The 24245-nt window shown below is 62.6% G+C and overlaps 2 protein-coding genes across 8 annotated transcripts in view; one reads left to right on the top strand and one right to left on the bottom strand.

The window, feature by feature from the left end:
- CROCC (ciliary rootlet coiled-coil, rootletin) overlaps positions 1 to 16763 on the top strand; it is a 42151-nt gene extending 25388 nt beyond the window's left edge. For 5 of the 6 annotated variants that reach the window (XM_077899450.1, XM_077899448.1, XM_077899446.1 and 2 more), the window contains 17 exons: positions 470 to 649; positions 1400 to 1534; positions 1836 to 1979; positions 2412 to 2650; positions 3137 to 3296; positions 4841 to 5008; positions 6157 to 6547; positions 9659 to 9828; positions 9934 to 10054; positions 10338 to 10501; positions 11849 to 12064; positions 12912 to 13136; positions 13557 to 13706; positions 14012 to 14212; positions 14400 to 14531; positions 15255 to 15434; positions 16166 to 16763. In XM_077899450.1, the coding sequence (XP_077755576.1) occupies positions 470 to 649; positions 1400 to 1534; positions 1836 to 1979; positions 2412 to 2650; positions 3137 to 3296; positions 4841 to 5008; positions 6157 to 6547; positions 9659 to 9828; positions 9934 to 10054; positions 10338 to 10501; positions 11849 to 12064; positions 12912 to 13136; positions 13557 to 13706; positions 14012 to 14212; positions 14400 to 14531; positions 15255 to 15434; positions 16166 to 16252 (3063 nt within the window). In that variant the 3' untranslated portion in view covers positions 16253 to 16763. The remainder of the gene's footprint in view (positions 1 to 469; positions 650 to 1399; positions 1535 to 1835; positions 1980 to 2411; positions 2651 to 3136; positions 3297 to 4840; positions 5009 to 6156; positions 6548 to 9658; positions 9829 to 9933; positions 10055 to 10337; positions 10502 to 11848; positions 12065 to 12911; positions 13137 to 13556; positions 13707 to 14011; positions 14213 to 14399; positions 14532 to 15254; positions 15435 to 16165) is intronic. The other variant, XM_077899447.1, reaches the window with a different exon arrangement.
- Positions 16764 to 17103: 340 nt separating this feature from the next.
- On the bottom strand, positions 17104 to 23508 carry MFAP2 (microfibril associated protein 2). Of its 2 annotated transcripts, none has more exons than XM_077899453.1 (9): positions 23444 to 23508; positions 20313 to 20388; positions 19307 to 19396; positions 19075 to 19101; positions 18908 to 18994; positions 18754 to 18798; positions 18037 to 18124; positions 17775 to 17848; positions 17104 to 17587 (listed from the first exon to the last, which is right to left on the bottom strand). In XM_077899453.1, exons 2-9 carry the CDS (start codon positions 20347 to 20349, stop codon positions 17484 to 17486), a joined length of 552 nt encoding a protein of 183 aa, XP_077755579.1. In that variant the 5' UTR covers positions 20350 to 20388; positions 23444 to 23508; the 3' UTR covers positions 17104 to 17483. The 2 variants fall into 2 exon arrangements, with proteins under 2 accessions (XP_077755579.1, XP_077755578.1); XM_077899452.1 differs by lacking the exon at positions 23444 to 23508 and adding an exon at positions 22414 to 22510.
- Positions 23509 to 24245: the final 737 nt, after the last annotated feature.

The raw sequence follows: 24245 nt of genomic DNA, 5'->3' as shown, positions 1-24245 counted from the left end.
CTCTGTTGCCCTGACTGTTCTCAGAATCAGCCCGGCCCTCCCTGCAGCCCTTAGGGCCTGGCCCGGCTAAGGCGTGGGACTCTGGTTCCTTTGCTCACCATGTGCCCCTTGTCATCCAAGCTCCGGGGACCTTAAATGGCGTGCCGGGTTTTCTCTATCCTCCAGGCCATCTCTGGGGCTGGACTCTGGGCCCGGGCTTCTGTTGCTTTTCTGTCTTGACCTGGCTAACTGCTGCCCATCTCTCCCTTGGGAAATGTTCTCTGACCCCCAGGCCAGGCTGCCGCCACTCCCTGGGGCCTGCACAGCTCCGGCGTGTCCCCGTCACAGTCCTTATCACTCACCCCACCTCGTAGTTACCTGGTCACCTGCCCTGCCCCTCAGGGTCTGGGCTGCGAGTGGCTCTTGCGGCCCTGAAGTTGCTGTCTGGGCCCAGCCTCGTGGGTCACACGTGCCCTTGCCTGGCCTGCAGGAGGCTGCCTGGCGGGAGCTGGAGGCCGAGCGGGCCCAGCTGCAGAGTCAGCTGCAGCGGGAGCGGGAGGAGCTGCTGGCACGACTGGAGGCCGAGAAGGAAGAGCTGAGTGAAGAGATCGCCGCCCTGCAGCAGGAGCGTGATGAGGGCCTCCTCCTGGCCGAGAGCGAGAAGCAACAGGTACGTGAGCCCTGGTGTGGCCTCTGCTGCTGCCTGAGGGGCCCCTGTTCCGGGCTGGTCCTTGGTCAGCCACCCAGCAGCTAGGAGCTAGGAGCTACGAGGCCCTCTCTGGAGCACACCGTCATCCCCTGCAGGATGAGGGGGTCCAAAGGTCATATGTGAAGCATTGCTGAGACCCATGTTCAGCAAGCCATGCCTCTACGTGGTGGGAACTCCCTGAGTGGCAGCCGCATTCATGATACATGAGCGCCGGGGCCGGGAAAGCTGGCCCAGGGTCTGTCATCAGTTCCGCCCCCAGGGGCTGGCCGTGGAGCCCCCAGGACTGCCTTCTGAGCCGTCCCCGTGACCCCCCTCAAAAGAGCTAACTCCTGACTTGCCTGTAATGTAATGGAGTCAGGCCGGACTGCGTCCGTCTCCTCGCCAGCTGTCACCCTGAGCAAGTCACTTTACCTCTTGAGTCTGTTTCCTCATCTGTAAAAGGAGAATAAGGAAGGGCAAGGATTGTTGTGACACATTAGCAAGATTTCGAGGTTGCGTCCCTGTCCAGACTTACTGTTAGGGCTGCCGTGGCCTTTTCTGGGGCTACAGAGGGGGTGAATCTGCACCGCAGCCCTGTGGCCCGCTGCGGTGACCCAGACAAGGTCCCGAGCCCCCAGTGGGCACCTTCCCCAGGGCGGGGGGTAGGAAGCCCGAGCATGGCCCTGTGACCCACCGAGCCCCCAAGCCCCTTGGCTCCCTGCCTCCGCCCAGGCCCTGTCCCTGAAGGAGTCCGAGAAGACAGCACTGTCGGAGAAGCTGATGGGCACACAGCACAGCCTGGCCGCCATCTCCCTGGAGATGGAGCGACAGAAGAGAGATGCTCAGAGCCGGCAGGAGCAGGACCGGGTAGGGCAGCTCTGTGTGAGCGGGAGGCTCAGCCCCCGTCTGCGGGGAAGGGGCATGGCTCTGCCCTGGGGAAGGCTCCTGGCCGTGGGGGAGCTTCAGCCCTTTCTTGGGAGTCCCCATCAGAGGGAGGAGGCATAGCCGAGGCAGAGAGTGGTGCGGGGACCGCACTCGCTGGGCATCAGGGGATCAGCGGGTGGCCTGGCCAGGCAGCAGGAGGGGCTGAAGGGGGACAGCTGGCAGGCCCCACTGAAGAGCCAGGTGTGGGATTCCTCCCCACATCTGAGGAGTCCACCTGTCCTAGAGCACCGTGAATGCTCTGACGTCCGAGCTGCGGGACCTACGGGCCCAGCTGGAGGAGGCTGCAGACACACATGCCCAGGAGGTGAAGAGGCTACAAGAACAGGCCCGAAACCTGGAGAGGCAGCGGGAATCCTCCACGCGCGAGGTAAGCTGTCCGCCCCCCTCCTCCGGGCAGCACACTAAATGCCACTGGGGGCCTGGCCTGCTAGGGGCCCAGAAAGAAGAGCGTCAGATCTGTCCCTGCATGTGAGAACAAATGGACAGCCAACGCAGAAAGGAAGCAGTAAGCATTTATTGAGTCCTTGTTGTGTACATCTGGGACTCAGGGCATTGGGGAGGTCCCTGCCCTCTTGATGTCCCTCCATAGAAAGGTCTAGGTGGATGATTATTTCAGGCCCTAATTCCACCAACTCCGGCATGCTGTGCCCCAAATCAGAACTCCCACGTGTGGTCTGAGTTGCTGAGAGCGAGGGGGCAGGTGCCTGTGGCCGGGGACTCGGATGTGGGCTGGTTTCTGCCAAGTCCCAGCTGGAGTGGGGCCTGTCCCGTGTCCCGTGATGACCTGCCACCCTCCCAGGCAGAAGAGCTTCGGACGCAGCTGCGCCTGCTGGAGGATGCCCGGGACGGGCTGCGGCGGGAGCTGCTGGAGGCCCAGCGCCAGGTACGGGAGGGTCAGGATGGCCGTGAGGCCCAGCGCCAGGAGGCCAGCGAGCTGCGGCGCAGCCTGAGCGAGGGTGTCCAGGAGCGCGAGGCCCTGCGGCGGACCAACGAGGAGCTGCGGGCGGCCGTGAAGAAGGCTGAGAGCGAACGGATCAGGTGAGGTGACGCGAGGGGACCAGCTCTGAGTCCTTCACCAAGCGCATCCTTCACACTGGATCTTATCCCTAGAAGCTGCCTTCACCCCCAAGATCCTGGAGAAATCACACAGATAGGGAGAGTCTTTGCCCTTGAACCACAGCTGGGCGCTTGGGGTGGTTTTAGGTGATTTTTCTACCTGAAAAAAGGGGAAAGGTATGGCAGGCAAGGTTGGATCCAGACTCTGACCCCACCTGCTGGGTGTCACCCTGGAGACTAGTCCTGACCTTGGAGTCTGTGTCTTGTGGCCTCGGGCCTGGTCCCCAGCCCTACAGGGCTTAGCTCAGGAGGGGCCACGTGGTCACTTAGCATGTGGGGCACCTCTAGGCCAAGAGCTGGCCGGACCCACTGGAAGGATTAGAGGAGCAGGCCTCTGTGTAGAGCCCCACAGCGTACTCTTCTCAGGACCTGTGGCTGCCTCTGACCTCTGTCTTCTCCCCACTCCAGCCTGAAGCTTGCCAATGAGGACAAGGAGCAGAAGCTGGCGCTTCTCACGGACGCACGGGTGGCTGTGGGCAAGGAGGCCGAGGAGCTGCGGGCTGGGCTGCAGGAGGTGGAGCGCTCCCGGCTGGAGGCCCGCAGGGAGCTGCAGGAGCTCCGGCGGCAGGTACCCTCCCTGGTGCTACACCTCGCTGGGCACTTGCTGCTGGACCAGTAGCACCCCACGCTTTTATGGAGTGTGGTTCCCTCCATGGTCCCCTGCATGGCCCCCAAGGCTTTGAACTATATAGCAAGTCTTTTCAATTTAAGAACCCCTACAACTCTGCACGTGTGTGTGTGTGTGTGTGTGTGTGTGTGTGTGTGTACTTGTACGCAGTTATGTACGTAGTCATTCACATTTCTCCAAGAAGAGGGTCTGGAGCTCTTGTCCAAATCTCAGAGGAGTCTGTGAACAAGAAGAGGTGCAGCCCCCATGAGATGGATCACGAGCTGGCAAACATTTTCTATAAAGAGCCCAACAGTAAATATTTGTAGCTTTGCAGGCCATACAGTCTGTCGCAACTCCCCAACTCTCATTATAGTGAGAAAGCAGCCCCACACGGTATATAAATGCGTGGGCATGTGTTCCATTAAAACTTTGTTTATGGACACTGAAATTTGAGTTTTATATCATTTTTCACATGTAAGAAATGTTGCTCTTCTTGGATCTTCTTCCAGCCATTTAAAAAGAAACCATTTCCAACTGTTTAAAAATATAAAAACCATCGTCGGCTCAGGCTTTCCCAGAAGACTCGCAGAACAGGCGACAGCCCCATTGGGTTCCGAGGCTTTGCCTTGCCCAGAGATATCACAGCCTGAATACCTAATCCTCTTTATCTCCCACCAGTAGCCCCGTTTACAAACACTTCAAGCCCCTTCCTGTTGGGTTGAAGTCCTGGGAAACCACAGGAGTCCCTGAAAGGAAGTCACATTTCTGTGCCAGGCTCTTGCTGGGCGCTTTTCGTGCAACAGCATGATGATCTGTGTTCCTCCCTCACTCCAGCGCTGTGGGGTAGTTGGTCTTACCCCCCACCTCCTCCCCTGGGGAACTAGGGGCTTAGGACGCACCTTTGCATTCCGCATGTCTGAGATTGACTTCCAGTCTGCGGCTTGTGTGCTGTGTGACTTTGGACAAGTCACTTCTCTGAGCTTCAGTTTTCTCATCTGTTAAACAAGGATGATGTTAGTACCTGCCCCTATAGACTTGTGTAAAGATGAATGAGCTCATACAATTGAAGTGCTTAGAACAGGGATGGACACCTGGTAAGTACCCCATAAAAGTCAGGCATACAAAAAAAAAAAAAAAAAGTCAGGCATACCCAGAGAGAAAGGTGGCTGGGAAGCTGTGGTTCCTGCCCTATAGTTCCTCTTCCTCTTCTGATGGGGGGTTCACCACTCCCCATGATGAGTGGTTACGATGAGGTGGCCAGTGGGGGTCCTGGCCCCCAGGGCCTGGCATGGCTGGAGCTCGGTGTCTGGGGCAGGTTCCCCGTGGGTTTGAGGTGGTGGTCGGTGTTCCTGTCCCTAGATCAGTGGGTCCTGAGTGCACGTGTGCCCGGGCCAAGCAAGGTATGGGGCAGAACTGAAGAGGCCCTCAGCACCTTGGGCTAGAAGGGGCTGTGGATGCTGAGAAGGGTCTGAGGTCCTACCTGTGTCCACTGTCTCCCCCAGATGAAGATGCTGGACAGTGAGAACGCCAGGCTGGGCCGGGAGCTAGTGGAGTTGCAAGGCCGCCTGACGCTGGGCGAGCGGACAGAGAAGGAGGGCCGGCGGGAGGCCCTGGGCCTCCGACAGAAGCTGCTGAAGGGCGAGGCCAGCATGGAGGCCGTGCGGCAGGAGGTAACCCGGGTGGGCGGGCTGTGTGGATGGGGAGGGTCTCAGGAGACAGCTGGGGTGCCCTGTGCTTCCTCTCACCAGCAAGAAGCAGGGGGACTCCAGTGCTGGAGTCATTCTGAGAGATCACTCCCTAGGACTCGTCCCTGTCCCCCACTCTGTGAGACTCTTCCCCGGGTGTGATAGTAATAACAACCGCAAGAACTGTGTAGCGGGGGTGGGGGTGGGGGGTGAGGGGAAGCTCTGTAGGCATAACCGTGTTTGATTCTCCCGGCAGCCTCATGAGGTAGGTACGCTTAACCCCCTTTTACACAGAGAATCAGACACTTAGGCTCAGAGAGGTCAAGGGGTCTATCAAGGTGACACAGCCGCTCAGATCTGACTCCAGAGCCTGCTCTCTTTCCATTCTGCTTTTCTGGCTGTTTCACTGTAGTGAATCTACTGCGACCTTGACTATGTCACTTGACCTCTCCTTGCATCGGAGCATTCATGGGATGGGGGCCCTGCCATAGGTCTTGGCTCCCAGGTCCTCCATAGATGGTGGTTTCTAGTGAAACTGGTGACCACGAGGGGGTGACTTATTCTCTAGACCAGAGGGGTATGTGTGTGACCATGCACTCCATCAGAACGTAATTTTTTAGCACATGCCCCGTTGTGTGATATATTGATAAATTATGTGCACTGAGAGGCAGTACAACTCAGTAGTTAAAAGAACAGTCTCTGGAGCCGGGGGGCCTGGGTTTGAATCCTGGCTCTCAACGTAGTAGCTATGTGGCCTTGAGTAAGTCATGCCATTGCTGTGTGCCTCAGTTTCCTCATCTGTAAAACGGAGATGATTCATAGTGGTAGAGTTGAGTTTTTTTAAAAGTACTTAGTACCTGGCCCTGATAAGTCCTATCCAAGTAGGTGTTGGTTGTTAGTTTATTGCTAATACTACAGGGCGTTATACACGGAAGAGAGAAAGCAGATTCTAGTAGTTAACTCCCACACTCCCGTGGCTGTTCCTGCACATCTTGCCTGGGTGTGGGGACCGCTAAAACTCGGGTCTCGTGCAAGCTGCTTTTGGGGAGGGGCCCCAGGCTGGGTCTGGGAGGTGGGGTGTTGGGTTGGGGGCGGCCTTGCTGACTCCCACCTCCCCGCGTGGCCCGCCCCAGCTCCAGGGGGCCCAGAGGAAGCTGCAGGAGCAAGAGGGCGAGTTCCGGGCCCGCGAGCGAGGCCTGCTGGGCTCCCTGGAGGAGGCGCGCGGCGCGGAGAAGCAGCAGCTGGACCACGCCCGCAGCCTGGAGCTGAAGCTGGAGGCGGCGCGGGCCGAGATCGCGGAGCTGGGGCTGCGGCTGAGCGCAGCTGAGGGCCGGGGGCAAGGCCTGGAGGCCGAGCTGGCCCGGGTGGAGGCGCAGCGGCGGGTGGAGGCGCAGCGGCGTGCGGCTGAGGTCCAGCTGGGCGGCCTGCGCTCAGCCCTGCGCCGGGGCCTGGGCCTCGGGCGCTCCCCCAGCCCGGCCCCGCTGCCCTCGCCCAGCTCCCCGACCCGGAGTGCACCGGCCGGAGGTGAGCAGAGCAGGGTCCCCATCCCTGGCCGGGCCCCCGCCTAGGTCCGCTCCAGGGGGCTGCACCTCTCCTTTGATGAGGAGTTGAGACCCCAACCCCATGTCACTGCCCTTCCCTCTGGGGAGCCTGCCGAGGCTCCTCCCCTCTGCTGATCCGTGCTCCCTTGGTTGCTTCATCTTCAAGGGGGTGATGGTGCTGCTTCTTAATGTCCCTGACTCTGCCCAGGCTTTGAGGCTCCATCTACTATAGTCGGTGCTCACCACTCCTCTCCATCAGCACCCCATCCTCCTCAGTCTCCCACTCCTAGCTTGATACCCCTCCATACTAGGCTTGTGACCCCAGTGTCACGGCCAGACAGATACACACCCAGCCTAAGACCCCTTCCAGCTGCTCCTAAGGCCCGGTGGATGACCCCGGGGAAGTCAGCCCTGTGCTTCAGGGGGTGTGAGCACACCTGTCCAGAGCATCCACCTTGACTCACCCTGATATCTTGATTCCTAGGGCCTAGACTAGAACCCGTGGAATCTTAGCACAGCTGGCAATTCAGTATGGGATATTGAGGCATTCGTTGCCTCTTCAAATCTGTAGATTTAACCCCAGGATCACATTCACTCAGTTATTCAATGTTTATGAAGCACCTACTATGTGCTGGATGCAGTTGGTTGGAGCAGTAAACAAAACTGACTAGCATTTTTGCTCTTACGGAGTTTATAGTGTAGGGATAGGAGTAGCAGACAGTAAAAGTGGTATATAAATGAAATAGAGAACATAAGGCCTGGAAAATAGGCAAGGAAAAAACGCATCCAAGGGCATTGCTAGTGAGAATATAAAACAGCACCCCTGCTGTAGAAAATACTTGGCAGCTCCTCAAAAAACTTAGAATTACCATGTGCCCCAGCAGTTCCAGTTCTAGGTATAAAACCAAAAGAACTGAAAAAGGGGACTGGAACAGATATGTGTACACTAGTGTCCATAGCAGCATTATTCACGGTAGCCAAAGGGCGGAATCAACCTCTCCACCGACAGATAAATAGATAAGTAAAATATGGTGTATCCATACAGAGCAATGTTACTCAGCTTTAAAAAGCAGTGACATTCTGGGGCACCTGGGTGGCTCAGTCGCTTAAGCTTCAGACTCTTGACTTCAGCTCAGGTCATGATCTCAGGGTCATGAGATCGAGCCCTGTGTCAGGGCCTGCACTGAGCACAGAGTCTGCCTGGGGTTCTCTCTCTCTCCCTCTCTCAGTACCCGCCAACTCACACTCTCAAAAAAAAAAAAAAAAAGACACTGACATTCTGACACACGTTACAACGTTACAACGTGGATGAGTCTTGATAACGTTATGTTAAGTGAAAGAAGCCAGTCATAAAAGGACAAGTATAGTATGAGCTAACTTTATATGAAATGCCTACAGATTAGGGGTTCCCAGGGGCTTGGGGGAGGGAAAACGGGGAGCTATTGTTTAGTGGGCGCAGAGTTTCTGTTTGAGGTTGTACATCGTAATTTGCTCGGGGCTGCCAACGCAAAGTACTGTAAACTGAGTGTTTAAGCAACAGAAATTTGTGTCTCACTGTTCTGGAGGCCAGAAGTCTGAGATCAAGGTGTTGGCAGGGCCATGCTCCCTCTGAAGTCGCTAGGGAAGGATGTGTCCCAGGCCTCTCCTGGCTGCTTGTAGTTCCAAGGCTTGTGGCAGCAGAGCTCTAGCCTTCACATGGCCTTCTTGTGTGTGTGTCCACATTTTCTCCTTTTTTTTTTTTTTTAAGATTACTTATTTGAGAGAGAGAGAAGGAGCAGGGGGAGGGGCAGAGGGAGAAGCAGACTCCCCGCTGAGCGTGGAGCCCAACTTAGGGCTCATTCCCAGGACCCCAAGGTCATGACCTGAGCTGAAATTGAGACTTGGACACTCAACAGACTGAGCCGCCCAGGCACCCTGCAGTAAAGGCACTTTATAAAGATGCAGCAAGGGCAGGGGCGGGGGCAGGGGTCTTTGTATGGGAGATGGGGAGCCCCACTGGGGAGGTGGTAGGTAGGATGGGTAGGAGAAGAGACTGTGGACAAGTGGGAGGTCCTGAGTGGCAGGTCCGCTGTCTGGTGAGCAGCAAAGGACAGAGCGGCGGGAGGGCAGGGAGCAAGGTGTGGAGAATGGGAGGAGACGTGGCGACAGGATTTGCTTGGGTAATCCTTGCAGGCCCCCGTGAAGATGGAGGTGGGAGCTCTTAGGGGCCGTGGGTAGATGTCCCGCTCTGGGTCCCATGGGTGCTGGTGGGAGCTGGGGGGCAGCTTGGGGGTCACTTGGCCCAGGCTGACCCCCCGCCCTGCAGTTCCGACGCTGACCTCCAGGCGCCGCGCTGTCTCTGCGCACCGCCCCTCCCACCTCTTCAAGCAAAGTTCATTTTTCTGCCGGGAAATAGGGCTACCTGGTTCCACATCTCAGCTCGGGATCTTCCCAGCTTTGAGGCCAACCAAGTCCCCTAATTGCTTTGAGCCCGTCCAGGCCGTGAAGTTGGGACATGGGTCTTTACTTCTCAGACAATCATTATGAAAGTGGAATAGGATGTCCGGAAGCCCAGTGCCTGGCCCATAGGAAGCACTCAGTGCAGGGAGATGTGGAGGTGGTGGTGTCCACCTTTGGCCTGGGCCCTGGGGTTGCAGCCCTCACAGTGCTCCTGGTCTAGGGATGAGCTCACCCCACCCCAGCCTGGGGGCAGGACACCTCTGTGGAACAGGCCTAAAGGAACGGGCCAGGCAGAGAACCCATGGAAAGAGAAGGGAACAGCATGCATGAGGGCCCTGGTGCTGGAAGAGGGAATGTTCTAGAATTTGGGACCTGAGTGTGATGTGGAATGGATAGCTTGTAAAAAGTGAGAGGGCTGTTCTAGGGTGAGCAAAAGAGCCTCTGTGTGATGGCAAGGACATTGGGTTCCATTCTGAGGGTTGTGGGGCTGGGGAAGGGTTCCGCAAGAGGGTGAGGGCCCCAGCATGCTGTGGGAAGCTCATGCAAGCCGCTGGGTGTGGCAGGGTGGGTGAAGTGGTACATGAGGAGCCTGCAGGCCCCATTCAGGCAGGGGAGGCTGGGGCTTCTGCACCCCTAAGCAGGCCTCCTCCCTTAGGAAGCGGCGAAGGGCTCAGGAGCCCCAGCCCCTTGGAACGCAGCCCTGGCTGTGAGCCGCCATCCCCAGGACCCACCACCTCCCCGGCCTCTCCAGACCTGGAACCGGAGGCAGTGCGGGGGGCCCTCCGGGAGTTCCTGCAGGAGCTGCGGAGCACCCAGAGACAGCGGGTGAGGCTGGGTATGAATGGCTGGAGAGGGAACCGGGTGGCCCAGGGGGGTGCCGCGGGTTGTCAGAGCAGAGGTCTTCCTTTTCCCCGGATGTTGGGGCCTCAGGATGAACTTCGGGCCCAGATGAGCGCCCTGAGTCGCCAGCTGGCTGAGTTGGAGGCTGAGCGGGACAATGCAACATCACGGGTGAGGCAGCTGCAGAAGGCCGTGGCCGAGAGTGAAGAAGGTGAGTGTGACCCCCCCGGGTCCTTGCTCTGTTCTCTGTGCTTCTAGCAGCGGCAGTGGGACCTGTGGGATTGGCCCGAATGGCTCCTGTGTCCCTGCCCTGGCCACCGTGACCTGAGTTGGGGGCTATCTCCTCTGGGGGACCCTCCCTAATTAGCCCCACTCCAGGTGTCCAGACCAACAGACCCTCAAGGGCCCTGTGGTGGGTGGAGGGCAGGCCGGGCACCCTGGTTCGGGTCTTGAGGCTGCACCTGGCCAGGCCTGATGGGGCTGGGGTGCTGCAGCCCGGCGTGGTGTGGATGCGCGGCTGAGTGGGGCCCAGGCCCAGCTGGCGCTGCAGGAGGAGAGCGTGCGGCGTAGTGAGCGGGAGCGCCGGGCCGCCCTGGACCAGGTGGCCACCCTGGAGAGGAGCCTGCAGGCCACGGAGAGTGAGCTGCGGGCCAGCCAGGTAGGTGGGAGCCGCGGGCCACAGCGAGGGCAGGGGGTGTCCACGTGTGCCCCAGTGGCTGCTGTGAGTCCTACTGTGTGCATCTCTGTTGCCGTCTGCCTGGGTGCCGCACTCACCAAAGCGACCACCAGCATGTGACTGTCCAGAAGCACATTCAGAATCCACCCTCTCGTCCCTTCCTGAGGTCACCAGGCTGTAGAAGGAAAAGCCTGGGCTTGTAAGCCTGATGGGAAAGGGCCCAGGTTCAGTCCTGGGCCTGCTGCTCGTTTTCCTCCTCTGTATGAGGGGAGCACCGCGATTGTCCCCCAGAGACGATGCACGAATGGTCTTAACATGTGTTCAGGGGACCTCAGTTTCCTTGGTCTCTGTGTAGCCGCACGAGCGGCGCTCTGGGGGTTCTCTGTGTGTTTGGGGGACATGTGTGCGTGTGTGTGTGTCTGGGACAGGACACCTTGGCCCTGGTGGTGACAGTCCACCTGGGGGACTGACAGCCTTTCACACCGCCTCAGATCCCCCGCTCCCTACCCCCTTCCTCCCTGGCCCTCCAGCATCGCCCCCGTAGCCCACCCCCTGCCTCTGGCTCCAGGTCAAGTTTGAGCTGGATTGTTATGTCTGTGGTTCCAGCTCTGGCCTCGGGCCCAGCCGCAGGGGCCGCGGGAGGAGGCCAGGAACAAAGCTGGGCAGGGGCCAGAGTGGGGCTGCCAGACCCAGACATGGCAGTGTTGGGGCTGAGCACGGCGGCAGAGGGGCCAGACCTGGGGAAGGGTTGACCTCGATGTAAGAGGACGGTGGCGGGAACGGAGGGGCCCCAGTCTGTCTTCCTGTCCTCTCCCCACTCCTCAAGCTTCCTTTGCTGTCTGACCCCTTGTGAGGGAGGAAGAACATCACCCCCCAAAACCAGGTAGAGCCCCGGCTCCCACGCAGCTCAGCTCAGGTCACACAACCAGCTTCTGGACCCGCCTCTGGAGAGAGACACGACAGCAGGGGAGCCCTGGAATCTGCATTCTGGCCCTCCCCCCGCCCCCCAGGGCTCTGTGAACACCTAGTACCCCTGGGCCAGGGCAGTCCCCCCACTATACCGATGTGAAACTGGGCCTCAGAGCAGAAGGAGAGGATCCTGGGTCCTAAAGCCTGTTAGATCCAGCCAAAACCAGAACATGCTCTGGGATCCTCGGGTCAACCCATCCTGCGAACACAGCGGGAGTCTGAGGCGTCAGGAGGGTCACAGGCCAGGCACTGGTCACCCAGGGAGTGGTTGGACCGGCCACCTCAAGGCTGAGGGTCCTGAGGGGGAGTGGGGTTGGGGGGTGGCTGGGCAGCGGGGGCCTGATCCCTCCACACCCACAGGAGAAGATCAGCAAGATGAAGGCCAACGAGGGAAGGCTGGAGAACGACAAGCGCCGCCTGAAGGAGGTGCTGGACGCCTCCGAGGGCCGCACCATCAAGCTTGAGCTGCAGCGACGCTCGCTCGAGGGGGAGCTGCAGCGCAGCCGCCTGGGCCTGAGTGACCGCGAGGCCCAGGCCCAAGCCCTCCAGGACCGGGTGGCCTCCCTGCAGAGGCAGGTGGGTCCCCAGTACCATCTGCGGGCTCCTCATCTGGAGCCCAGTGCTAAGTGCTTTATGGAGACTACATCATACTCCCAACAACCCTGCGGGGCAAGCACCCTACTCCTTTCATGGATGACAGAGGCTCAGAGGTGATGCCATCACCCAAGATCACATAGCTAATAAGAGACACAGACAAAATTAGAGTTCAGGACTCTAACAGAATCTGTGCTCACAGGAAGCCTGTGGGACAAGTTAGAGATGTAGATTTCACTCCTGCCCCTTTTTGCCTTGGCTGCCAGGAAGCTCAGCTATATTTACTTATTTTTTTAGAGATTTTATTTTTTTATTCATGAGAGACACAGAGAGACAGAGACACAGTCAGAGGGAAAAGCAGGCTCCATGCAGGGAGCCCGATGTGGGACTCGATCCCAGGTCTCCAGGATCACGTCCTGGGCCAAAGGCAGGCACTAAACCGCTGAGTCACCCAGGGATCCCCAGAAGCTCAGCTTTAACTAGAATGTTCAGTGGCTCTGCTAGCCCTGCATGGTCAGCCACCAAGGCCAAGAGCAGAACATTTCCAGGTTGTGTGGTTACTCTTTCTCCTCCATAGCAGGGAGGAGAGGGGAATGAGGACAGGGAGAAGGCCGTGGGGTCTGAGACAACCAGGGGGGTGGCACTCCCCGTGAGGGTAGTTAACTAGCAGTGGGACAGGGCCCAGGATGCAGTGGGCTGAGTCACTGGGAGCACATGGGAACGGAGCATCAGGGATGAGGTGGGAGGAGCTGGGCTTGGGCTCGACCTCCCTGCTGGAGGCTGTGGCGGGAGCAGAGCCACTTTACCATCCTGCGTGTCTCCCTGCCAGGTGGCGGACAGTGAGGTAAAGGCAGGGACCCTGCAGCTGACAGTGGAACGGCTGAGCGGGGCCCTGGTCAAGGTGGAGGAGAGCGAGGGGCTCCTGCAGGACAAGGTGCAGGGCCTTACAGAAGCCCTGGCCCAGAATAGCGCCAGCCTTACCAGCAGCCAGGACAAGAACCTGCACCTGCAGAAGGCCCTCACCGCCTGTGAACATGACCGCCAAGTGCTCCAGGTATGGGGGTTCCGGGCCTGGCTGGGAGTGGGCTCTGAGAGTCAGCCCCCGAGGGCAGGCCTGGAGGGGCCCTGATAGGGAGCCAGGCAGCGGGGCCGTCGGGCACCCTAGGGAGCCAGGCAGGGAGGCTTTGAGGAGGGTGGGCCCAGTAAAAGTATCTGCCAATAGGAGACTTGCGGGGGGGCAGTAAGAATCAGCCTACTCGTAGAGGCTTAGAGGGACCCAGAGGCAGGGTTGTGGGCAGAGTTGGGGTCTGGGGGGGGTCCCCACGTGTTGAAGGTCAGTGGGCCAGGCCCACCGTCTTCCTCGCCCTCCAGATAAGGTCTTTGAGCTGTTTTGTGGGCTGTGACCCTGACCCAGAGATACAGAGTAGAGGGGAGCCTTCGCTTCCTCCTGGCCCCATCAGCCCCTGTCCCCCAGGAACGGCTGGAGGCCGCCCGGCAGGCGTTGTCCGAGGCTCGGAAGCAGAGCAGCTCCCTGGGTGAGCAGGTGCAGACGATGCGGGGCGAGCTGGCGGACCTGGAGCTGCAGCGGGCGGAGGCAGAGGGCCAGCTGCAACAGCTCCAGGAGGTGAGGGCTGCGGGGGGCCCCTCTGTCCCCAGAACGCCGAGGCCCTCGGGTGGAGTGGGACCTTCCTTACCCAACCTTATCCCAACCCCAGGCTCAGCCTCCCGTGGGGAAGCGTGGTCCATTCATCCCACAGCCCAGTTACACAGTTGGAGAAGCTGAGGCCCGGAGAGGTGGCCTCGGGTGATGTTGTCTGGCGTGGGCCTCACAGCCGCCCTGCCGAGCCGAGGCCGGCATCACCGTGGCCACGCTTCAAGGGTGCACTTCGAGGCCCGGCGGCGGCGTTAGGGGCTCCCTGGCTTTTGCAGGTGCTGCGGCAGCGCCAGGAGGGTGAGGCTGCGGCCCTGCACACGGTCCAGAAGCTGCGGGACGAGCGGCGGCTGCTGCAGGAGCGCCTGGACAGCCTGCAGGGTGCCCTCGCCCAGCGGGAGGCCGAGAAGCGGGAGGTGGAGCGGTCAGCGCTGCGGCTGGAGAAGGACCGGGTGGCCCTCAAGAGGATGCTGGACAAGGTGGGCTGTGCCTCGGGGCCCTCCCCTCCCCTCCTCTGGGTCCTAGCCCTGCTCTCGGCCCTGTGTCTGCAGGGTCTCGGGGCCTCGGGTGCCCCCGGTCCCTGGTCTTGCTGCTTCAAAGCTGCCACCCCTCTCTGAGCCCCCCTCCCTTCGGGCATCCTGATGCCCTCCTGCTGTCCCCGCCCAGGTGGAGCGGGAGAAGCTTCGCAGCCACGAGGACACAGTACGGCTGAATGCGGAGAGGGGCCGCCTGGACCGCACGCTCACGGGGGCCGAGCTGGAGCTGGCTGAGGCCCAGAGGCAGATCCAGCTGCTGGAGGTCCAGCCCCTGGCCACCTTCTCTCTCCCTAGCCCCGGACCCCACCCCCCGCCCCTGCCCTCGGCCTGAGTGCTCAGCAGCCCAGGGTCCTCAGCCTTCATAACCCACAAGTCGGACCCTTGGAGGGGGCAGCCCAGAGCCAGGTCCCAGAGGGAGGGGTCCTCCCCAGCGTGGAGCCAAGATGCCCCTTAGCATGTGAGCCTGTGTGGGTGTGTGTGTGGACATGTAGAGGCGTGAGTGTGCCGGGGAGTATTCTTGTGCATGTAGCATGAATCTTGTACACGCTAACCTAAGTATTAGGAATATGTTTTATGTGTGTGTCTCTCTGTACAGATGTCTTCATGTATGTAGGTGTGTGTAGTGTTGGGCTTTTGCACATACGCATGTATCCGTGTGAACACGGTAAGTATTGACATGCTTGCTTTTGTGCCTGTGTGTGTGTGGGCCGGTCTCTGTTGGACTGTATCCCTGTGCGTGTGTGCATGTGTGTGCATGAGTGTGCATGCCTGTCAGTGGGGCTCACTAGGTCCCCCGACCCAGGATCCACAGACCAGGTGGGCCAGGAACAGGGGAGACAGACAAGGATCTCTGCTGCACCTCCTGCCTGCACGGACTTGGTCTTGAGGGGCCTTGAGGCTCCTGGGAGGTGCCTGACATCCCCTTGCACACGCGTGCCTGCGCACACACGTAGGGCCGACCCCCGACAAGCCGCCCCTCCTGCAGGCCCAGGTGGTGGCACTGGAGCAGGACCAGAGCCCAGGCCGGCTGGAGGCGGACGAGCAGCGGCAGCTGGAGCTGCAGCAGGAGGTGGAGCGCCTGCGCAGTGCCCAGGTGCGGACGGAGCGCACCCTGGAGGCGCGGGAGCGGGCCCACCGGCAGCGGGTGCGCGGGCTGGAGGAGCAGGTACTCAGCCGGGCTGCGCTCGGGCCCCTCCGCAGGACGCAGCAGAAGCAGCAGGACGTTCCCTCAGGAAGCCGGGCCGGGGTGGAAGTGTGTGGGGTCGGGGGGGGCGGGGGGCGCAGAGGGCCAGCCTCGAGCCCTGGTAGGAGCCCTCAGCGGCACCCATGACCCAAGCGGCCTGGTGCACCCACGCTCGTGTTGGTTGTGACCTAATGCTGGGGCTCCAGTGTTGTCACTGGGACTCAGTCCCCTTGGCGTGGCTCTGCTGTCCTCGTGGCTGTCCCCTGAGCACTGCAGGTGGCCTGAGCGGGCCCCAGCCTGGGTTATCCTAGAGGAAAGGGGGCCTTTTTCCTGGGAGCAATAGCACAGGGGCTGGGGAGGACCCGTACTGGCCAGCATGGATCCCACTCCCCTTCCCACCCGTCCCTGACCTGACCTGTGCACAGGTAGGCCAGCCCTGGGTCACGGGTCCCCCGTCGGACTGGCAGTAGGCCTAACGATGAGTGTGGGGACCGGGGGCCCCCTGAAGAGATGGGAGGAATGGCCAGAAGACAGCCAGCTGCCCCGTGGGATGCACAGGAGGGGAAGGAAGCACCCTGGTGCTTCATGAAGTCCGGTTTTTCCTGGGACAGGCAGGATGGGGTCCCTTGTGGGGCCCCAGTGGCAGCCGCCCCCCTCCTCCGACACCAGGCTGGGGGCCTGGGCCGCGGCCCCACCTCCTCTCTCTCCTCCAGGTGTCCACGCTGAAGGGGCAGTTGCACCAGGAGCTCCGGAGGACTTCAGCGTCCTTCCCCTCTGCGTCCGGCCCCGCAGGGCAGTGAGCCCCTTCCTCGCTGGCATCCTGGAGACGGCTGCGGCCCGGGCAGGACGGCAGCCCCCTCTCACTCGGCCCGCCCAGGCCCTGACCTGTCCCGGCCACCGGAGCTCGGCCACCGGAGCTCGGCCGGGGGCGGGGAGGGGCCGGGTGGCAGGGCCGAGGGCCGGGGACTCCAGCAGCAGCTTCTCGCGTCATCCGTGGGCCCCCGGTCTGGTCCCTCCCGGGGATGAGCCTCCCGAGCGGCTGAGCCGAAGCTGGGGGTCTCCTGGACCCCCCTGCCTCTGGTTGGCCTGGAGCATGGGCTCCCGGGAAGGCGGGGGAGCCTGGGAGGCAGAGACCCAGGCCCGCCCCTGGCTTTCCAGAGCTCTCTCCGCCTTAGTTCAGCGTGTTTGTCAGGAAATTCCTCAGAGTCCAGAGTCCTTGTATTTTTATACCTTTTTACAGTGTTAACTGTTCAGAACGGTTGTGTTTTTTGTAGCAAGGAGACCTCATTTTCTAAAAACGGTTTGTAGAGACGTGTCCTGCTACTTGGGTCCCTCCTGTACTCCTGCGCCTGAGAGAAGCGGTGCCAGGGAGACAGCGGGGCCTGGGCCAGGAGGGACGGGGCGGGCGGCCGGGGGCGCGCAGGGGGAGGGGGCGGCTCATGGAGGGCCCTGGCATTCCCAGCCTCCCGGGATGTCGGCACAGGGAGGTCCCTGGGTAACAGATGGGACTGTGACCCGAACTGCTCAGGATCGGGAGGCAAGACCACAGGTCACCTTCTCCCCAGGGGGCCAGGCAGCCTCTGGGTGAGGACAGGTGTAGTGGGAGGCCGCTGGCCACCACTCTGGCTCCTGCCCGAAAAATGACCGAATCTTTTGTAAAAACCATTTTAATTTTGTATAAAACAAGGGTGGTCTATGCCCGGGAGCTGTACGAAGTCCTAGTGGACCAGCTGGGGTGTGAGGGGCACAGCCTACCTGGAGGGGCTGGGGGCAGGGGGACAGAGAAGGCACATCAGAGGCCCGGATGCCCCTCATCAGGAGGTGAGCCCTGGGCAGTGGAGAGCCCCCCTTGGGTCCCCGGGTGGCCACAGGCTGGGAGAGGGGCCCGAGACCAACCCCCCCGGGGCCATAGTCCACTAACTTCTTACAGAATAAAAGGAATGTCAGGCCGGGGAGAAAAGCACCAGGTCAGGCAGGGCCTGAGGGCCCCGGATCCGAGAAAGGCCCAGGGCTTGGGGTGCCAGCTCCGCCCTAGCAGCCCCCGCAGCTCCTGGCACAGGAGGCTGCCACAGACTGGCACAGGCCGCTGCTGGCCATCACGCCACATTTGGAGAACTTGTCCCGACACAGGTCAGCTGTGGTGGGGGCAAGGAGTGGGGTCAGGGTGGGGGAGATGATGGAGAACCAGCCCCCTTCTTAGCCCTGGGACTGGGAATGTTCTGAGGCTAAGCGGCCAGGAGGGAGCGCAGGACCAGGTGGGCAGGGGAAGGGATGCTGAGGGGGTGGGGAGCAGGAGGGGTCTCGGGGTGCAGGCCCTCCTACCTCGGAGGAGCTCCTCGTGAGCACAGACTGTGCGGACACAGATCTCCTTGTTTACCACGTACACGCGGCGGAGGCTGGGGGTGCAGAGAGGATGGTGGTGTCACCCCAACCTCACCCAGCCCCTCGGGGGAGCCCACGCATCCCGCCCCCTACATCTGGGCTCGACCAGGGTGGGGTTCCACTTCAGGATTCCCCGCGTCCCTAAAGCCCACCTGGGCTGGCCCCCGCCCTGCACCCCGTCCCCCGCCCCACCCCTGCTCACCTGTAGAAGCAGACCTCATTGAGACACTGCTTGCAGGGCTTGTGGATGGAGTAGAGGCGGGTGCAGGGGTACTGCTCCTCACGGCAGTCTGCGTGACAGGCGGGATCAGATGCGGGGCTGGCGGGTGGCACCCAGGTCGCCCACCGACTTGTTGGCCCTCCCGAGCTGCCCGCTTTTACATGGTGTATACGTGCATGGACTCGCAACCGCACTCGGAAGCACATATTGGTAACTGATGGCAACCCACTGCCACCCCTGCCACGCGGGCATGTGCAGGGCTGGGCACGCTCACCAGAGCACCCCCGAGCACTGAGCTCGCGGTGAGAGCAGCCCTCAGTCTGGCTCTCGGGCTTCTGGGGCAGCTCTGTTGGCCTGGGCTGCTGGTCCCCTTTGTGTCACCTGCCGCGGGCACCACCCAGTCCTGCTGGCTGGCAGGCAGGAAGCCCCAGCATCTCCCTTCCCCTTCCCAGTGTCTGGGGGTAGAGGGCCCTTCTTGAGCCCACAGCCAAGCCCAGGAGGAGGGGATCCCCCAGAGCTGCCTGGGGGGCCATGGGGTTGCTGGCCTAAAGCAGGGGCAGGTTTGCAAGCCCCTGACCCGACAGCCACCCAGCAAAAACAAAAGGCCCGGCTATCTCCGTCCCAAGAGCGCCGCACCCACGTGACCCCGATTTCTGGGCCCGTGCCCCCGTTTTCTCCAGCTGTCGGGGGAGCTCTTACCCAGAGGCCCAGGCTCCGTGGGCTCTGTCTCCACGCTTCCAGGCGCTGGTGTTGGGAGAGGGGCAGGCAGAGATCACTGAGGGGGTCTGTTCCGGGCACCTGTCCCGCCCTGGCAGGGCCCCGCTCCCAGGGTGGACAGGAGCCGGCTGCCTACCTACGGTGGGGGCCGGGATGACTTCCTGTGGGACTTGCTGCTGGGACTGGAACTGGAACTGCTCCGCGGGGGGCCGAGGAGTCACCTCTGAGACGGGACGATAGGGGGTCCACTCCGTCCTCTCCACCCCAGCCCCCAGCTGCCCACCTCCCGCCCCAGCCCTTTACCTTGATAATCATAGTAGTCCGGGTTGTCTGTGAACAAAGACGGATACGGAGCCGTCGGGGGGCAGGTGAGCTCTTGGTCCCGGGGGCCAAGGAGGTCTGGGCAAAGCCCAGGACCACCGCCCCCTCTGACTCCCGCTGCCCTAACCCCTGGGCCCCGGCTGGTCATGCACACGGGGGGCCAGGCCTTGACGTGGCGGGGCGTGGGGAGACCCGCGCAGGGTGAGGCCCTTACCTATCTGGTCACTGTAGTGGGTGTACTGGACGTGGTCCGGGAACGGAGGCAGTGGGTCGAGGTCGTATTGGCCCTGAGCTAGCAGGCCAGCTGTGAGGAGGCAAAGCATGACGGGGTGCCCTGCGGGGGCCCCGGGGCACTTCTGGGGAGGAGACGCAGAGGTCCCAAGGGCCACCCGCGAGACCCGGAGATTCTACAACCAGACTCTCAAATCCAAGGGGCCCAAACTCCTTCCTCGACGGTAAAGGCCCTCACATTCCCTGCATCTGTGTCACCCCGCTGACCTTTGCTGGCCTGTCACCCCCATGCTAACGTCCTGGCTATTCCTGGAACTCAGCACACTCCTGTCTGCCCCAGGGCCTTTGCCCTCAACTTTTCCCTAGGCCCAACTTCCTTCACGTCTCAACAAAAAAGTCAAGGTCAGTCCCGCCAAAAGGCCCTCCCGGGCCCAACCACCCTCTCCACCCCCTCCCTCGTTTCTTGCTGACATTTATCACATGCACCTGATGTAGCAGCCCGAGGGCAGGGATGCGTCTCCCCGGGGGCTGGCCCAGGGCCTGGCACATAGTAGGAGCGCGGCAAGTAGCTGTCACATGACACGTTAGACCCGGCCGGCCCTTCACCCCCACAGACAACTCCTCATTTGACCGAGAGGGATCAGGCCCCGGTCAAGGTTGTGTAGGGTGGCTGGTTCCCAACCGGGTCTAGGACCCAGACCTACAGACTCCTTGCCCTGTGCCTCTCCCTCCTACACTTGGGCTCCCGGCAGGGAGGAAGAGCAGGGGCTCCCAGTGCCCGCGTGTGCACCCACTCTCCAGAGCCCCGGCCTGGCTGCTGCTGCTGCTGCGGAGGCCTGGGGTCAGGGGCTGGGAGGGGTTGGCCAGTCCAGTCTGTGGCCCAGGAACCCGGGGAGCTGAGCTCTGGCCCCAGGGCACAATAAAGGTTGGGCCCAGCTGCCCTCCGGCCACACCTGGGAGCTCCCCAGGCAGGAACAGGAGCCACTCACCAGGCAGGAACAGCAGGAAGAGGTAGGCAGCTCTCATGGCTCCGGGGTGAGGCCGTCTGGGCTGGTGTCAGGACAGCTGCAGGAAGAGGAGGGGCAAGCTGCGGCTCCGGTGGGGGCGCCGAGCCCACCTCTGCTCCCCCACATCCAGCCCGGAGAAGGAGGCCCCGGAATAGAAGCCAGGGGGCCGGCGGGGCGTGGCAGGGGCTACTTCGGAGGGACATCTGCTGTCCCCCGTGGTTCCAGCGGGCGTTCAGGTCCCGCGGAACAAGGCCTCCAGCCTTGCAAACGGACAGAACTCAGCCTGCCCTTCTCACCGAGGGGGTGTTTCTGGCTCCCCACTAGCCTTGACTCTGCTCCCCTCGCCCACAGCCAGGCCCTCCTGAAGCAGCGCCTCCTGGGGTGTCATGCACTGACCGCATGGACCCCTGACCCAGGCCCGTCCTCAGGACCCTGCTCTGCCACCATCACCACTGCCTCGCAGCTGCCAAACCCACCACCTGTTCCCAATTAGCCCCTGGGCCCTGAGTGTCTTGCTCTGCAGGAAACCGCATGCATGCATGGGCCCCGGGGGCCGAAGGGCAGCCAGGCCTGGGCAGGGCTCCCACCCCCAGAAGATTCCTCTTCTGCCAGGCCTCCGGGCTCCTAAGACCTGGCTGTCTCCATCACAGACTCACGAGACTAAGGTCTATTTGTCTGGAGCAGCAGGAAACACTTAGGGTGGAGTCTGAGGAGAGCTGCTCTGGATCCTAGAAGGGCAGCGCTGGAGGGACCGTGATGTCACCCGGCCCGGGGCTCCTGAGCCCCCCAACTCTGCCTGACAAGCGCTGTGCGGGTCATTCTGTGGGGAGGGCCCAGTGGTCCGCAGCCTTCACCAGGCTCCCGAAGTCCAAGAACTGCCGTCTTTGGCCGCGCAGTGGCCTTAGCAGGCTCTGCGGGTCCCCGTGCGCAGTCCCAGCTCAGTGGGAGGCAGTCTCAAGACTGTCATCCTTTGCCGGGAGTCCGGGCCAGCGTCCAGGGCTCAGCCGTCCAGGAGGGCCCCTCCCACCGCGGCGAAGGGAGCTCCTGCGCCCAGCTAGGCAGCGAACCCAGACCCAACCGCCCAACTGCCCGCTGCTGCCGGCGTCTAGGGCGAAGGCGAAGGGACGTGGGCCTGTGGGCATCCGTCCCTCCCCCTCCTCCCTCCCAGTCCACAGCCTTTGGGGACCCCGGCCTGGCTCCTCCACTCACCACCTCCCTTCCTTACTGAGGTGGGTGGGGTGGGGTGGAGATGAGCCCCATGACTCAAGCTGCCCCAGAGGCAGGGGACATCTGGTTCCCCACATTCTGAAAACCCTTGGCCTTCTCCTGGCAGGAGGGACGGAAACACCCAGAGCTCTTTCCTTGCAACTCCCCACAAAGCCTCCCTATCCCGTCCTCGTCCCCCAGGGCTGGTGGCAGCTAGGCCAGCTGGACCTGTCATCACTCCGGAGCAGGCCCTGAGTTGGGGCCTAAGGGGCCTTAAGAAGTGGGGCGGGGGTCGTGTGCCCCCCAAACCCCTCCTAGGCCTCCCGGCCCCCTGCATGGCGTCTTCCTCCCTTCCTCAGGAGGTCTGGCACCCAGGCCCAGGCCCACCGGGAGAGGGGCCCCCAGGGGCAGGAGTGCGGGGTCACATCCCCAAGGCCGTCTAGACGTCGGATGTGGCGGCGCCTCCCCTGCCTGCCCCCTCCCGGCGGGCCGGATCCCACCGCAGGCGATGCAGGGATGGGGGCAGGGGGCGAGCGGGCCTAGGAGCCCAGGCTGCCCGGGAGGCCGGCGGCGGGGGGGGGGGGGGACCAGATGTGGCCGCGCAGCTGGGAGCCATCAGCCGGCTCGCTCGGCTCCCCGCGCCCTCCCGCGCCCTCCCGTCCCGGGGTCCCTTTGTCTCCGCTCCGGCTCCGGCCGCCGCCCCGCCGCCCCCTCCTCTGGCTCCCCCAAACTCGGGCCCCCTCCAACGACCCCCGGGCCCCCAGGTGCCCCCCAGCATCTGCTCGGACGGCCCGGGGTCAGGAGGGCCCCCGCCCGGGCCCCGCGCCCCGCGCCCCGCGCCCCGCACCCCGCACCCCGCCGCCCGGCCCGCGCCTACCTGGTCGGGTCCCTGCGCCGCCCGCCGAGTGCGCCCGGAGCCGCCCCTCCGCCCGCGCCGAGCCCCCCTCCGGGCCCCCGACGGGCCGGCGCCCGCCCTCCAGCCCCGGAGCCGCTGGGTCCTAACGCGCGCCCCGCCCGCCGCCGCCGCCGCCGCCACCGCCGCCACCGCCGCCCGGGGAGGCCCTGGGGGAGGCCCTGGGGGAGGCGCCCCGGCCCCGCCCCTCGCGCGGACCGCGGGCCCCACAACGCCCGGCCGCCCCGCCGCGTCTGGGCTGCTGTCTGCGGGGAGGTGGGCTGTGCAGGACGGGCCACCCCATTGCGCGGAGGAGAAGACCGAGGCTCCTAAGGGGCCCGCTCGGCTCTGGCCCCTCTGGCCCCGGGGCAGCCTCCGTCCCGGCCAGCTCCAGGGGGGGCCTGGCTTCCAGAACCAGCACTGCCCTCAGCCCCTGGACCACAGGCCCCCACGTATGTCCCAAGGGCAGCAAGGCCTCGAGCAGGACGCGCATCCAGGAGGTCACCCTGGGCAAGGGCGCCGCCGTCCATGGCTCAGGCCACCTCCCTCGCTCGCCCTGCGTCCAGCCCAGCACCCAGCCGCCGATCCTGCTTCCAGATGTTTCTGGAGCCCGTGCACGGCCCCCTCTGCGGTGTAAGCCACGTGGGCTCCCGCCCGGCCTGTGTAATAGCCCCTCACGGGGCCTTCCCCGTGGGCCCTGCCCTCCCGGGCCCACCTCGGCCGCTGGCCCCTTCCTCCATAAGGCCTTTTGCTGGGTTCCCAGGGGAAGGAAGCTAAGGCTGCCCGTGCCCCCCCACCCTGCCCCCCAGGACCCTGCCCTTCATCTGGGTCTGGCTCAGGGCTCCCCGCAGCCCAAGGGCCTTTGGGCACTCTCACTGAACCCCTTCCTCCGCCGGTGCCTGCTGGCTGCTCCTTCCTGCTGGCCCCTTGGGGGGCCCCCTCCTTGGGGTTAAAGACCAAGCCTCCCTCCTTCCCTTTCTCCCGGCGCCCCAGGCCCTTCTGCTCCACTGCTCACAGCTGTCCTGTTGGCCTGCGTGTGCGACCAACCGACCGTTTGAATCCGGCTCCTCTCCCACATGAGCCCGCGAGCTTGCGATCCGCGTGGAGACAGCAAACGAGTCTGTTTTTGCTCATCCCCCCGTTTAGGCTCATTAGGCCCAGTGCCAGGCTCGGAGCAGCCGTTCAGTAAACGTCAATGGAACGATGAACGTGCGCTCAGTTCTCCTGGGAGAGGCTGGCTGGCTGGGGTGTGGGCTCCTGCCTGGGCCGGGGAGCCCGGGGATCTCCCTTCCCCCAGTCACGCACCCCGCAACTGCCTGTCCCTTGAACTCCGAATCCTATTAGGCAGAAACTCCGTAAGTCCCATGCATCATTTGTTCCCTGGTGCTGGTGTGTTAAAGGGATGAATGAATGAAGGAAGAAAGGAATGGACACCAGCCGGGCCCTCCCCGGGGTCTGCCGCCCAAGAGCAGAGTCTGGACACCTGGCGCCCTCCCTGTGCTTTCTAGGTTAATTCCACTAGGGGAGGAGGACGCACCTGGCAGTCACGCTGTCCCCTGCGCTCCACAGAGGGGGCAACGGAGCCCCACAGCTTCCCACTCCCAGGGCCAGGCCCCCAGATCCTCTCCGGGGCTTCGAGCCCCTCCCCTGACCCTGAGGACCTGAGCAGGGGGCGGCAGCTCTTTGGGGAGGGTGTAGTGGGTACAGACACTCTTCTCCCCACGACCCTGGAGATTTGCTCCTTCCCTGCTGGCCGCTCACACACCGACCACCCCAAACTGGGCTGCCTGGTGCCTCTGTGCCCGGTGCCTCTGTGC

This window comes from Canis aureus, chromosome 5 (assembly GCF_053574225.1).
Source record: "Canis aureus isolate CA01 chromosome 5, VMU_Caureus_v.1.0, whole genome shotgun sequence".
Classification (NCBI taxonomy): domain Eukaryota; kingdom Metazoa; phylum Chordata; class Mammalia; order Carnivora; family Canidae; genus Canis; species Canis aureus.
The sequence above is the reverse complement of the archived record's forward strand: the minus strand, read 5'-3'. Positions and strand labels throughout refer to the sequence as shown.

Coding starts and splice junctions, on each gene's coding strand:
- MFAP2 (XM_077899453.1), bottom strand. CDS start 20,349: ATGAGAGCTGCCTACCTCTTCCTGCTGTTCCTGCCTG. Junction 19,102..19,306: donor CCACTACAGTGACCAGATAG/GTAAGGGCCTCA, acceptor CTTTGTTCACAG/ACAACCCGGACTACTATGAT. Junction 18,799..18,907: donor CATCCCGGCCCCCACCGTAG/GTAGGCAGCCGG, acceptor TCCCAACACCAG/CGCCTGGAAGCGTGGAGACA.